The sequence below is a fragment of the Rattus norvegicus genome, chromosome 1 (assembly GCF_021556685.1).
Source record: "Rattus norvegicus strain SHRSP/BbbUtx chromosome 1, alternate assembly SHRSP_T2T, whole genome shotgun sequence".
Classification (NCBI taxonomy): Eukaryota; Metazoa; Chordata; class Mammalia; order Rodentia; family Muridae; genus Rattus; species Rattus norvegicus.
Window position 1 is genome coordinate 141,930,789 of NC_141534.1, and position 15,883 is coordinate 141,946,671.

At 39.7% G+C, this 15,883-nt stretch overlaps 1 protein-coding gene across 31 annotated transcripts in view; it reads left to right on the forward strand.

Moving 5' to 3' along the window:
- Window positions 1–15,883, forward strand: part of Akap13 (A-kinase anchoring protein 13) — a 305,582-nt gene that overhangs the window by 118,269 nt on the left and 171,430 nt on the right. For all 31 annotated transcript variants that reach the window (XM_087655380.1, XM_087655383.1, XM_087655382.1 and 28 more), the window contains 1 exon segment: window positions 4,667–4,963. In XM_087655380.1, the coding sequence (XP_087511506.1) occupies window positions 4,667–4,963 (297 nt within the window).

Genomic DNA, 15,883 nt, shown 5'->3' on the forward strand with positions numbered 1-15,883 from the left:
TCTCCCTTTTCATTTCTGATTTTGTTAATTTGGACACACTCTCTGTATCCTCTCTTTAGTCTGGCTAAGGGTTTATCTATCTTGTTGATTTTCTCAAAGAACCAACTTTTGGTTCTGTTGATTCTTTCTATGGTCCTTTTTGTTTCTACTTGGTTGATTTCAGCTCTGAGTTTGATTATTTTCTGCCTTCTACTCCTCCTGGGTGTATTTACTTTTTTTTGTTCTAGAGCTTTTAGGTGTGCTGTCAAGCTGCTGACATATGCTCTTTCCTGTTTCTTTCTGCAGGCACTCAGCGCTATGAGTTTTCTTCTTAGCACAGCTTTCATTGTGTCCCATAAGTTTGGGTATGTTGTACCTTCATTTTCATTAAAAACTAAAAAGTCTTTAATTTCTTTCTTTATTTCTTCCTTGACCAGGTTATCATTGAGTAGAGCATTGTTCAATTTCCACGTATATGTGGGCATTCTTTCCTTATTGTTATTGAAGACCAGCTTTAGGCCGTGGTGGTCTGATAGCACGCATGGGATTATTTCTATCTTTCTGTACCTGTTGAGGCCCGTTTTTTGACCAATTATATGGTCAATTTTGGAGAAAGTACCATGAGGAGCTGAGAAGAAGGTATATCCTTTTGCTTTAGGATAGGATAAATATCTATTTGGCTCATGACTTCTCTTAGTCTGTCTATGTCTCTGTTTAATTTCTGTTTCCATGATCTGTCCATTGATGAGAGTGGGGTGTTGAAATCTCCCACTATCATTGTGTGAGGTGCAATGTGTGTTTTGAGCTTTAGTAAGGTTTCTTTTACGTATGTAGGTGCCCTTGTATTTGGGGCATAGATATTTAGGATTGAGAGTTCATCTTGGTGGATTTTTCCTTTGATGAATATGAAGTGTCCTTCCTTATCTTTTTTGATGACTTTTAGTTGAAAATTGATTTTATTTGATATTAGAATGGCTACTCCAGCTGGCTTCTTCCGACCATTTGCTTCGACAGTTCTTTTCCAGCCTTTCACTCTGAGGTAGTGTCTGTCTTTGTCTCTGAGGTGTGTTTCCTGTAGGCAGCTGAATGCAGGGTCCTCGTTGCGTATCCAGTTTGTTAATCTATGTCTTTTTATTGGGGAGTTGAGGCCATTGATGTTGAGAGATATTAAGGAATAGCGATTATTGCTTCCTGTTATATTCATATTTGGATATGAGGTTATGTTTGTGTGCTTTTCTTCTCTTCGTTTTGTTGCCAAGACGATTAGTTTCTTGCTTCTTCTAGGGTATAGCTTGCCTCCTTATGTTGGGCTTTACCATTTATTATCCTTTGTAGTGCTGGATTTGTAGAAAGATATTGTGTAAATTTGGTTTTGTCATGGAATATCTTGTTTTCTCCATCTATGTTAATTGAGAGTTTTGCAGGATACAGTAAACTGGGCTGGCACTTGTGTTCTCTTAGGGTCTGTATGACATCTGTCCAGGATCTTCTGGCTTTCATAGTTTCTGGTGAAAAGTCTGGTGTGGATCTGATAGGTCTGCCTTTATATGTTATTTGTCCTTTTTCCCTTACTGCTTTTAATATTCTTTCTTTATTTTGTGTGTTTGGTGTTTTGACTATTATGTGACGGGAGGTGTTTCTTTTCTGGTCCAATCTATTTGGAGTTCTGTAGGCTTCCTGTATGCTTATGGGTATGGTATCTCTTTCTTTAGGTTAGGGAAGATTTCTTCTATGATTTTGTTGAAGATATTTACTGGTCCTTTGAGCTGGGAGTCTTCTCTCTCTTCTATACCTATTATCCTTACGTTTGATCTTCTCATTGAGTCCTGGATTTCCTGTATGTTTTGGACCAGTAGCTTTTTCCGCTTTACATTATCTTTGACAGTTGAGTCGATGATTTCTATGGAATCTTCTGCTCCTGAGATTCTCTCTTCCATCTCTTGTATTCTGTTGGTGAGGCTCGTATCTACAGCTCCTTGTCTCTTCTTTTGATTTTCTATGTCCAGGGTTGTTTCCATGTGTTCTTTCTTGATTGCTTCTATTTCCATTTTTAATTCCTTCAACTGTTTGATTGTGTTTTCCTGGAATTCTTTCAGGGATTTTTGTGACTCCTCTCTATGGGCTTCTACTTGTTTATTTATGTTTTCCTGGAATTCTTTTAGGGATTTTTTGCGATTCCTCTCTGTAGGCTTCTACTTGTTCTCTAAGGGAGTTCTTCACGTCTTTCTTGAAGTCCTCCAGCATCATGATCAAATATGATTTTGAAACTAGATCTTGCTTTTCTGGTGTGTTTGGATATTCCGTGTTTGCTTTGGTGGGAGAATTGGGCTACAATGATGCCATGTAGTCTTGGTTTCTGTTGCGTGGGTTCCTGCGCTTGCCTCTCACCATCAGTTTATGTCTAGTTTTACTTTGTTCTGCTATTTCTGACAGTGGCTAGACTGTCCTGTAAGCCTGTGTTTCAGGAGTGCTGTAGACCTGTTTTCCTGTTTTCTTTCAGCCAGTTATGGGGACAGAGAGTTCTGCTTTCGGGTGTGTAGTTTTTCCTGTCTACAGGTCTTCAACTGTTCCTGTGGGCCTGTGTCTTGAGTTCACCAGGCAGGTCACTTGCAGTAGAAAAGTTGGTCTTACCTGTGGTCCCGAGGCTCAAGTTTGCTTGTGGGGTGTTGCTTATGAGCTCTCGGCGGCGGCAGCCACCAGGAAGATCTGCGCCGCCCTTTCTGGGAGCTTCCGTGCACCAGGGTTCCAGATGGCATTTGGTGTTTTCCTCTGGAATCAGTAATGTGTGCAGAGTGCAGTCTCTTCTGGTTTCCTAGACGCGTCTGCCTCTCTGAAGGTTTAGCTCTCCGTCCCATGGGATTTGGGTGCAGAGAACTGTTTATCTGGTCGGTTCCTTCAGGTTCCGGCGGAGTCTCAGACACAGTGGACCTGCTGCTCCTGGGCCCTCCTCTACGGGAACCCAGAGGCCGTATATAGTTTCCTCTTGGGCCAGGGATGTGGGCAGTGGTGGGCAGTGTTGGTGGTCTCTTCCACTCTGCAGTCTCAGGAGTGTCCACCTGTCCAGGCGGTGAGGGCTCTCTCCCACGGGGTTTGGGAGCAGAGAGCTGCTGTGGGCAGGGATCCGCAGGTTTGGGACTCCCGCTCAAGTATTTACTTTTATACCATTATTAGTGCCTTTCTGACTTTTCAGTTTTGTATCTGTGCAAAGGTTTGGGAAAGAAAAGAATTAGGTCTGTTTGCATGGAATGCGAGCATTGGGTTTTCTACTTTAGGCCAATACAGTATCTTCTCTGTGGCACAACAAATTTTAAAGTTTGAAGGCAGGATTCAATTTGGATTCATCATTATTTATATCAGCACATTAGACGTGCTATCATTCTGAGTGTTGGCTCCTGGCAGTGGCTTACCTGACGTTCTTCTCTCTATGTACAGTTTTGTCAGAAAGCTCTTGAGTCATCATAAACATAACAGGCCATGTCCTTTCACACACACTTTGATTGTAAATAATAGCCTCTGCTGTGTAGTATTTGTGGACCTTAGGTGTTCTACTTTACTTCTTGAAGACTTGGTTATCTCGAAATTGTTACATAGAGAAAATGATATGTTATATAGTTAATGTGGTTACTAAGCCCTTCTTATTAATGCAGATTTGCACAGAAGTGAGAACTGTGCCTTATCACAAGGGTACGGGACATAAGGAAGATTCTGGGGGAAAGTACATGAAAAACCCAACTTTTTTTTTTTTTTAATCTGGGGAAAACCATTATTTTCCTTTTCTTTCTTTCTCCCTAAAAGTGGTGATAGTAGGAGAAACATATAATTCTAGCTAGTTGAGAACTGCATTTGAAAACTGAGGAAAAAGAGTGAATATTTGACTACAGTCTCCTTCTTGGAAATACTTAATTCTAAAAGGCTGGGAAAGTACACAGAAGAAAATTGTTTGTTGTTAAGTCTTAAAACGTTCGGCTATGGGGGAGCATTCAGTGGCACGTAGCTGCTAAGTCTCAGGTCACACGGTGCCTGCTGAACTCTATGGTGGGAGCACAGTCTGCTTCATGTATGTCCTTTTCTGAGTTGGGCTTATAACCACAGCATTGCATCATCCTTTTAAAACCAGGTGATTGATTGACATGCTTGTTGCCTTAGTGTTTGGGACAAGTAAAAGGTATCTGGGAGCAACTGTTCTGTAGGACTTTGGATTGCTAGAAGCATGAAAGTTTTTCCTTTTGACTGTTCTACGTTCTTTGATTTACTGTGTGGTAGTACAAAGCTATCTGTGCTATTCCTCCCTTTTCCCTATTTTTCCTATTGTTAGTTTAGCTCTAACTCTACACTCAGTAAGCCTTAGAGTACCTATTACCTGCTGAACCTTAGAGGCTCCTAGAGCTTTCATTCTGTAATTTGTTCAAATGTAACGGCACTAGTTGCTATAGCCTGTTCTTTGTTACATGCTGTGTTACTGAATGGTAAGAGCTGGAGTTCTTATTTGCTAGCCGGTTTTTAAAGATATCACTCATATTTGCAAATAACAATAAAAAAAAACAAAAATAGAATTTTAAGGAGTTGGGAGAGGAAAAGTGTTCTTTTAGAAGGAGAAATCTTATGTGCCATTAAAAAAGCCAAAAGGACCCACTCGGGTTCTTTCATTAGTGTATTCAATTTTCTTTGCTACCTGTGCTTTGTTTAGGTCATGACTGCTGTGAGACGGTGAAGGTGCTGCTCTGTGCTTCCAAAGAGGGCCTTCCTGTGTTTGTAGTTGCTGAAGAAGACTTCCATTTTGTCCAGGATGAGGCATATGATGCAGCTCAGTTCCTGGCAACCAGTGCTGGAAATCAGCAGGCTCTGAACTTCACACGGTTCCTTGATCGATCAGGACCCCCTTCTGGAGATGTGAACTCTCTGGATGAGAAGGTCGCACTGGCATTCAGACACCTGAAGCTGCCTGCAGAGTGGAATGTGTTAGGGACGGATCACACGTTGCATGGTGAGAGTTCTCAGACTTACAAACTGCCTTGGGACGCCTCTGCTTTCCCCTTTAAACAACCACTGTGGCTCAAGCCTCCGCTGTGACTGAGTAAACTAGATTTTCTGCACAGTGTTTTCTTCTTCCAGGGCCATAGCCTAAGTAGCGTAAGTAATCTCTATGCATCTGGATTGACTGCTCAAGCAGGACAGGTGATTTACGCTTCATGAGAATAGCAGAGTAATTTTTTGCTATTTATTCACAGAATTATAAATACAGGGGTTTTGGTTACTGTATGTGAGGTTCTGTAAAATTTCTGTGGAGTTTTTAGAAGTAGTAGAGGAGTGTGTCAGGGAAGCATGAGCTCTAGATAACCTTGAGGCACTCAGCAGTTCTTTGATTCTGTGGTATTGATTCTATGACTCTGTGTAAAGGATTGCACTAAAAAAATCCTGTTATAATCAACACATTAAATCCCTCTAATTAGACAAGGATTTCATATAATTGCTCTTATAGCAAGTGATATCTAAATATCATAGTTACAAATATGTCTATTTTAGTAAAATATTCCGGATTCATAAATAACGTCCTGTTTCTATCCTTAGAGAAAATAAAATTGAGTAAAATATATAAATATCTTACATAGCACACACATTATCTTAGCACTGCTAAAACATTAGCCTCTAAATATGTGACATTTACAGACTTAATACCTGTTCAGAGAACTTACTGATGGGTCCTGATTGTTTCTAATAGATCCTGCCATTTTTGTGTCACTGTGGGAACACTTACTTTTAGATTTTTATTCTGTCTTAAAGAGAGCACAGGACTTAGTTTGATCATGTTCTCATAGTGTAAAAGAATAGTTAGAGAAGCAAAGGTCAGAAGCTCTGTGCCTCGGGCTACATGTCTTTTTGTTTTTAAACAGCCCCTCTTATCCCCGGGTATATATATGTATTACTGTAGGTTTTGTGAACTTCCCAGCATGAGTATGGGGGATTGAACTCTGGTCCTGTCAGCTCCTGTAAGAGCTCTCAACTACTGAGTCATTTCTCTAGTCTGTTCCTTCCTAGTCTTTGATCTGAGGAAACTGGCAAGCTTTAATTCATTATGTACTTTTACTAGAAAAGGCTAATTTAAAGAAGAAAAAGCTAATTTAAAGACTTTTAGGAAAATACAGAACCACAAGATGATCCTATTACATACCTGTAACAGTGAGTATAATGGTTTGGATATGAAGTGTTCCAAAGGCGCATTTTTGGGGCTTGGGATCCAGTTAATAGTGTTATTAAGAGATAGATAATTGGATCATAGGGTAAGAGCCTCATTAGTTGATTAATCCATGGATGAGTTCGTGATTGAAGGATCAGGAGGTAGGCTTGGATGAAGGAAATCAATCACGGAGGATGCACTAGTAGTATATGATATTCCTGGCTTTTCCCCTTTCTGCTTTCTGATCACCATGAGGTAGGCAGCTTTGTTCCACTATGCTGGTCTGCCATGATTTATTGCCTCACAGTAGGCCCATAAGCAGTGGAACCAGTTCACAAACTGAAACCACAAGCCAAAAGAGATGTGGCCCAGTTGGTAGAGTGCTTGCCTAACATGAATGAAGACTTGGATAAATCTGGAGCACCTCATAAATTGGGTGTGGTGAAGCACACATGTAATTCCAGTCCATAGCAGGTAGATATAGGAGAAGCAGGAGGTCAAGGTTGTCTTCTGCTATATAGCATGTTCATGGGATATCTGAGGGGGAAAAATGGGAATCACTTTTTTTCCCCAACTGTTTGAATGGCCCAAATTTTGTCATAGTACCAAGAGTGATTGACACAAGCACCTAAAAATTAAAACTATGAAGTTCAGACATGGATGCAGAACAATATCTCGCATACTGCCTATGCTTTGAAGATGTCAGGTAGTTTCTTATATCACTTAGCATCACACTGATGGGTATTTACCCTAGAAAAATGAAAAAAATGAAAGCATATTCTAACCAAAATGCCTATATACAAATGTGCCCACAGCAGCTTGATCATGCACCATCAAAAAATAGAAACAGCTCACATCTGAGTGAGCTCTTGTGAGCATACCAACAAATTGTGATACAGCCATATAATTGAATATCACTCAGCTATTGAAAAGGAACATAATGTTGATACATAAATGACGGCTTGGTTGTACTTTGCTTTGTGCTTAGACTCAGTTTCCAAAGATTATATAATATATAGTTCTGTTTATATATTTGAAAAAGTTATTAAAATAAACATAAATTTTGCTGGGCAGTGATGGTTCATACCTTAAATCTCAGGTATGCAGGGTGCAGGGGCAGAGGCAGGCAAATCTCAGGGACTTTAAGGATAGCCAGGGCTACACAGAGAAACCCTGTCTTGATAAACCTAATTAGGAGTTCTGACACACCAGAGAGCAGAGGTAAGACCACCACTTCTGTCCCAAGGGACCTGCCAGAAGCCCTCTGGACACAGGAACGCAGGAGCACTCTGGGACAGGATCCCTCTGGTTTCTGCTTGCACCTAGAGCTAACCAGGTCCCACAGCTCTCTATACCCAAATTCCACGGGGGAGAGAACTGGACTCTCAGAAGTGCGGACAATCCTGAGAGCTCAGAAGAGACCACCACTTCTGCTCATATTACTGGCCTAAGAGGGACCCGACTAGAGCCCTCTGGACACAGCAACCCAGGAGGAATCTGAGACGGTTCCTTCTGGTTTCCACCTGCGCCCAAAGCTGACCCTGTGACACAGCTCTTTGTACCCAGATTCTACTGGGAGAAAGCCAGTCTCAAGGAGTACTGGCACACAAGCTAACAGGAGGGTCAAGCCATTGTCAGAGACAGCAAGACCAGCTAATACCAGAGACAACTACATGGCAAGAGGCAAATGCAGGAATCTAAGCAACAGAAACCAAGACTACTTGGCATCATCAGATCCCCTCCTACCAAAGCAAATACTGGGTATCTCAAGACACTGGAAAAACCAGATTTATATTTAAAACCACATCTCATGATGATGATAGAGGACTTTAAGAAGGACATAAATAACTCCCTTAAAGAAATACAGGACTACACAGGTAAACAAGTAGAAACCCTTAAAGAGAAAACACAAAAATCCCTTAAAGAATTATAGGAAAACACAACCAAACAGGTGAAGGAATTGAACAAAACCATCAAGGATTTAAAAATGGAAATAGAAACAATAAAGAAAGCACAAAGGGAGACAAACCTGGAGATAGAAAACCTAGGAAAGAGATCATGAGTCATTGATGCAAGCATCACCAACAGAATACACGAGATAAAAGATACCATAGGAAACAATGACACAACTATCAAAGAAAATATAAAACACAAAAAACTCCTAACCCAAATCATCCTGGAAATCCAGGACACAATAGGAAGATCAAACCTAAGGATGATAGGTATAGAAGAGAGCAAAGATTACCAACTTAAAGGGCCACTAAATATCTTCAACAAAATTATGGAAGAAAACTTCTCTGACCTAAAGAAAGAGATGGCCATAAACATACCAGAAGCCTACATAACTCCAAATAGATTGTACCAAATACACAAAACAAAGGAGAATATTAAAAGCAGTAAGGGAAAAAGGTCAAGTAACGTATAAAGGCAGACCTATGAGAATTACACCAGACTTCTCACCAGAGGCTACAAAAGCCAGAAGATCCTGGGTAGATGTCATACAGACCCTAGGCGAACATAAATGCCCAGGCTACTATTCCCAGCAAAACTCTCAATTACCATAGATGGAGAAACGAAGATATTCCATGACAAAACCAAATTTACACAATGTCTTTCCACAAATTCAGCCGTTCAAAGGATAATAGATGGAAAACTCCAACACAAGGAGGGAAACTATATCCTAGAAAAGGGAAGAAAGTAATCTAATTTGAACTAACCCAAAAGAAGAGAGCCACACAAACATAATTCCACCTCTAACAACAAAAGTAACAGGAAACAATGATCACTATTCCTTAATATCTCTTAACATCAGTGGACTCAATTCCCCAATAAAAAGGCATAGACTAACAGACTGGATACTTAAAGAGGACCCAGCATTTTGCTGCACACAGGAAACACACCTCAGTGACAAAGACAGTGATTACCTCAGAGTGAAAGACTAGAAAACAATTTTCCAATGCGATGGTCCCAAGAAACAAGCTGGAGTAGCCATTCTGATATCCAATAAAATTGACTTTCAACCAAAAGCTAACAAAAAAAGATAAGGAAAGACACTTCATATTTGTCCAAGAAAAAAATCCACCAAGATGAACTCTCATTCCTGAATATCTATGCTCCAAATGCAAGGGAACCTACATTCATATAAGAAACCTTACTAAACCTCAAAGCACACAATGTACCTCACAAAAAATAGTGGGAGGCTTCAATACCCTATTGTCCTCAAGAGACAGATCATGGAAACAGAAACTAAACAGAGACATAGAGAAACTAGCAAAAGTTAGGAAACAAAAGGATTTAACAAACATATATAGAACATTTCATCCTAAAACAAAAGAATATACCTTTGTCTCAGCACCTCAAAATACCTTCTCCAAAATTGACCATATAATCAATCAGAAAACAAGCATCAACAGATACAAGAAGATTGAAATAATTCCATGCATCCTATCAGATCACCACGGGCTAAGGCTGGTCTTCAAGAACAACAAAGATGACAGAAAGCCCACATACACATGGAAGTTGAACAGCGCTCTACTCAATGATGACTTGGTCAAGGAAGAAATAAAAAAATAAATTAAAAATGTTTTAGAATCCAATGAAGATGAAGGCACAACATACCCAAACTTATGGGACACTATGAAAGCAGTGCTAAGAAGAAAACTCACATCTCTGAGTTCCTCCAAAAAGAAACTGGAGAGAACATACATTAGCAGCTTGACAGCACATCTAAAAGTTCTAGAACCAAAAGAAGCAAATACACCCAAGAGGAGTAGCCTGCAGGGAAAAAAATCAACCTAGTAGAAACAAAAGTAACTAACTATACAAAGAATCAACAAAACCAGGAGCTGGTTCTTTGAGAAAATCAATAAGATAGAGAAACCCTTAGCCAGACTAACCAGGGAGCACAGAGAGTGTATCCAAATTAAGGAAATCAGGAAAAAAAAAGGGGGGGGGTGTAACAACAGAATCTGAGGAAACTCAAAAAAATCATCAGATTCTACTACGAAATCCTATATTCAACAAAACTGGAAAATCTGGATGAAATGGACCATTTTCTAGACAGATACAGGTACCAAAGGTAAATCAGGATCAGATAAACCGTCGAAAACAGTCTCATAATTCCTAAAGAAATAGAAGCAGTTATTAAAAGTCTCCCAACCAAAACAAGACCAGGACCAGATGGGTTTAGTGCAGAATTCTATCAGACCTTCATAGAAGACCTCATACTAGTACTGTCCAAGCTATTTCACAAAATAGAAACAGAAGGAATACTACCCAATTCCTTCTATGAAGCCACAATTACACTTATACATAAACCACACAAAGACCCAACAAAGGGGGTTGGGGATTTAGCTCAGTGTAGCAAGCGCAAGGCCCTGGGTTCCGTCCCCAGCTCCGAAAAAAAAAAAAAAAAAGAAAAAAAAAAAAGACCCAACAAAGAAAGAGAACTTCAGGGTAATTTTCCTTATGAATATTGATGCAAAAAATACTGAATAAAATTCTCACAAACCGAATCCAGTAACACATCAAAACATCATCCATCATGATCAAGTAGGCTTCATCCCAGACATGCAGGGATGGTTCAATATATGGAAATCCATCAATGTAATCCACTATGTAAACAAACTCAAAGGCAAAAAAGCACACGATCATTTCATTAGATGCTGAGAAAGCATTTGACAAAATTCAACACCCCTTCATGTTAAAGTCTTGGAAAGATCAGGAATTCAAGGCCCATTTCTAAACATAGTAAAAGCAATATATACAACAAACCAGTGGCCAACATCAAACTAAATGGAGAGAAACTTGAAGCAATCCCACTAAAATTAGGGACTAGACAAGGCTGCCCACTCTCTCCCTACTTATTCAGTATAGTACTCGAAGTCATAACCAGAACAATCAGATAACAAAAGGAGGTCAAAGGTATGCAAATTGGAAAGGAAGAAGTAAAAATATCATTATTTGCAGATGATATGGTAGTATACTTAAGTGACCCCAAAAGTTCCACCAGAGATATTTGAAACCTTATAAACAGCTTCAGCAAAGTGACTGGGTATAAAATTAACTCAAACAAAGCAGTAGCCTTCCTCTACTCAAAGGATAAACAGGCTGAGAAAGAAATTAGGAAAATGACACCCTTTACAATAGCCAATAATATAAAATACCTTGATGTAACTCTAACTTAGCAAATGAAAGATCTGTATGACAAGAACTTCACGTCTTTGAAGAAAGAAATTGAAGAAGATTTCAGAAGACGGAACAATCTCTCATGCTCATGAATTGGCAGGATTAATATTGTAAAAATGGCCATCTTGCCAGCAGTAATCTTCAGATTTAATGTAATCCCCATCACAATTCCAACTCAGTTCTTCATAGAATTAGAAAGAGCAATTTGCAAATTCATTTCGAATAACAAAAAACCCAGGAGAGTGAAAACTATTCTTAACTATAAAAGAACTTCTGGGGGAATCACCATCCCTGACCTCAAGCTGTATTACAGAGCAGTAGTGATAAAAACTGTATGGTATCGGCACAGAGACAGGCAGGTAGGTCAGTGGAATAGAATTGAAGACCCAGAAATGAACCCACACACCTATGGTCACTTGATGTTTGACAAAGGAGCTAAAACTATTCAGTCGAAGAAAGATAGCATTTTTAACAAATGGTGCTGGTTCAACTGGAGGTCAACCATGTAGAAGAATGCAAATTGATCCAGTCTTATCACTCTGTACAAAGCTCAAATCCAAGAGGACCAGAGACCTCCAGAGAAAACTAGATACACTCAAACTAATAGAAGGAAAATGAAGAAGAGCTTCAAACACATGGGCACTGGGGAACATTACCTGATCAGAACACCAATGTCTGAAGCTCTAAGATCTAATCACCAAATGGGACCTCATGAAATTGTAAGGCTTCTGTAAGGCATAGGACACTGTCATTAGGACAAAACTGTATCCAACAGATTTGGAAAAGATCTTTACCAATCCTATATCAGATAGAGTGCTAATATCTAATATATACAAAGAACTCAAGTTAGACTCCAGAGAATCATATAACCCTCTTTACAAATGTGGTGTAGTGCTAAACGAAGAATTTTCAGCTGAGGAATAATGAATGGCTGAGAAGGAGCTAAAGAAATGATCAAGATCCTTAGTCATCAGGGGAATTCAAATCAAAACAACCCTGAGATTCCACCTTACACCAGTCAGAATGGCTAAGATCAAAAATTCAGGTGACAACAGATGCTGGCAAGGATGTGGAGAAAATGAAACCACTCCTCCATTGTTGGTGGGATTGCAAGCTGGTACAACACTCTAGAAATCAGTCTGGAGGTTCCTTAGAAAATTGGACATAGTGCTACCTGAAGACCCAGCTATACCACTGCTGGGCATATACCTAAAAGATGCTCCAAGGACACATGTTCCATTGTGCTCATAGCAGCCTTATTTATAATAGCCAGAAGCTGGAAAGAACCCAGATGCCCTTCAACACAGGAATGAATATAGAAAATATGGAACATCTATACAATGGTGTTCTATTGAACTATTAAAAACAATGACTTCATGAAATTCATAGGCAAATGGATGGAACTAGAAAATATCCTGAGTGAGGTATCCCAATCACAAAATAATATACATTGTATGCCCTCACTGATAAGTGGCTATTAGCCTAAAAGCTCATATTACCCAAGATACATTCCACAGACCACATGAAGCTCAAGAAGGAGGACAACCAAAGTACAGATGCTTCAGTCCTTCTTAAAAGGGGGAAATAAAATATTCATAGGAGAACAAATAGAGACCAAGTTTGGAACAGACAGAGACTGAAGGAATGGCCATTCACCGCCTATGCTACCTGGGGATCCAATCCATATACATACAGCCACCAAACCCAGACAGTGTTGCTGATGCCCAGAAATGCATGCTGACAGAAGCCTGATACAGCTTTCTCCTGAGAGGTTCTTCCAGAACATGAAAATACAGCGCTGAATGCTTGCAGCCAACTATTGAACTTAGAATGTTGTCTCCATTGGAAGAATTAGAGAAAGGATTGCAGGGGCAGAAGGGGCTTACAGCCCCATAAGAACAATACCAACTAATCAGAGCTCCCCGAGACTAAACCACTACCCAAAGTGTACAAATGGACAGACCCATGGCTCCAGCTGCATATTTAGCAGATGATCACCTTGTTGGGACACCCCCCGCCCCCCCAGTTTAGGGGAATGTCAGAACAGGGAGGCAGGTGGTTGGGTGAGGGAACAACCTTATAGAAGAAGGAGGGGATAGGATAGGGGGATTATAGATGGGAAACTGGGAAAGGGGATATCATTTGAAATGTAAATAAAACATATCCAATAAAAAAAAGAAAAACCTAATTAATTAACTCTCTGATTAATTTTAAGAGTCATTAATCGTGGTAAACTGGAAGTCGGCAAAAGTTCTGACTTTATAGTCTTATCATCAGAGAATTCTTTGTGGATATTGGAATTATTCTGAACCTGTTTTAGTGGTAGCTTACAGGACCCCAATCTACCAATCTTGGTTGGTAAAACTCAGAATTCACTCTATCTCCCCAGAGTGAATTTCATTGTATACATGCATTTTAAATAGTAACTAAAACTCAGAGTTCACTGCACCAGTTAAATGTAAACTTTACGAGGCAAAATATTTATTATATTTATTTTATTTGGTGTATGTACACATGTATATACATGCCACAACACACAGGTAGATTCAGGGCATCCTGCAGGAAATTAATTCTCTTTATTACATGAGTTTGTGAAGTATAACTGTGATTGTCAAACTTGATGACAAATGCTTTTGTGTACTAAATCATCTGACTTGGTAAAACTCATAAGGATACTTAATTTTAAAAAGTATGTACGTTAATGGCTGGAGTCATGAATCAGATTGTGAGTGCTCTCAGTCAGTCTGTAGTGTAAATTGTTTGCTTAGGTGTGTATAACAATCTAGGAACATTGGCTGATATCAGGACAGATGACTGTGAATCAAGAACTTTTCTTTGCTCTTAAAGAATAAATCCAGAGGAATAATCTGTTTACGCCAGTCATTTTATATAGTTAGGAAATGTATTTTAAAAGAAAGAGGTATCAAGCATGCTCGATAACATATTTCTAGAGTGAAACAGGTAGACAGGACATCTACTTCTATCAGAGCGTCACTTGCTGTTGAATTTCCTTCCAGAGTAGTACTTCTAATACTGTACAAGGGAGGCATGAATTGTTTTTGGTAATCCTTCTGTTAATTGTTGAGGTGCAGTGCTCTTCACCCTAACTCTCACCCCAGATCAGTGAGTGACTCCTTTGAAATTAGTTCCTATTTCTCCTCAGGAAAAAAAATGCTTATAGCTACCTACTCATAAACATTCACATGTAGCAGATTTCACAGCCCTCCTGAATGTCAGGCATGAGCATGAAGTTAAGCCCTGGCTTAGCTTGTGGGGTTTTTTTTTTTTTTAATGTAAAGAAACAAGGGAACTGGAGTTATAGCCTCGTTTCATTATGACAGTTTGTGGAAAACATTAAATTATTGCTTAATTATTTCACCAAGAAAGTGGACAGAAGTATAGCCCGATTGTGTGTACTAGTTTGCATGCTAGTTGTTTAAATATACCATGACAACGAGTTCATCATTTTTTCAAGGTACAAAACATTGATAAGCCCTTGCAGGTCAGTAGCAACCCTCGTGAAGCATAAAACAGGTCAGCCCTAAGAGGAAGAGTCTGCAGAGATCAACGGGGTTGCTCTGTTCTGCTCTAACTTTTGCTGAAGATAGTCCTAACTTTGGAGCAAGGAGAAAATTGTTTCTCATCCTTTAAAAGATCGTGTTATTTATTTGCTCATCCATTCATTTGAGACAGCACCTTACTATATAGTCCTGGCTGTCCTAAAACTTATTATGTAGATCAGACTAGCTTAGACTAGAATCCATAGAGATCCACATGCTCCTGCCTCTGCAGTGCTAGTATTAAAGGCAAGCACATTGATACTGAGCTGTGTTTTGTTTATTTTTATTTTATGAGTTAGCTATTTTGCTTGGGGTGATCTTTGTACCGTATGTGTGCCTGGAGTCCACCATGGCCAGAAAAGGGCATCAGATCCCCTGGAATTGGAGAAACAGCTGCTGCCCTATGGGTGCTGACAACTGAACCTGGGTTCTCTGCAGGAGCAGCAAGTGCTCTTAACCACTGAGCCACCTCTGCAGCGCTTGTCTATTTATTTCTTCGACATGTTCTTTGATCTCGAGTTTACATAAGGAAGTCTCCACATTATGATTTTTGCAACAGGCTCCCTTGAGTGCAGGTAATGCAGGGTCATCTGGGGGGAAGGTGAGTTGTGCAGCACAGACATTCTTTCCTTCCCCCCCTCCCCCCGAATTTTCAAGTCTTAATTAGTTGCCTGAGTTCTTCAGTGTCTCTAACTGTGGTTAGGAAGAGTGGTAAGTTGAGTGGTTTCTCCTGGAAGACCATTGTACAGTAGCAATCAGTTTCACTCTCAGCATAGAATGGGCCCATTAAACATTTGCTGTGCATAAAACAAAGAGAAACACATCCTAGTGAATATGTCCATCTTGATAATTAGTTATAAGTGTCTTTGAGAGTGACAGCCATACCCACAGTTTTGGTAGAGGGAATGATGATAGACTTAAGGATTCCCTAAGCACAGGCACTGCATTCTCATGGTTGACTTTGGTTAGTATATTCAGCCTT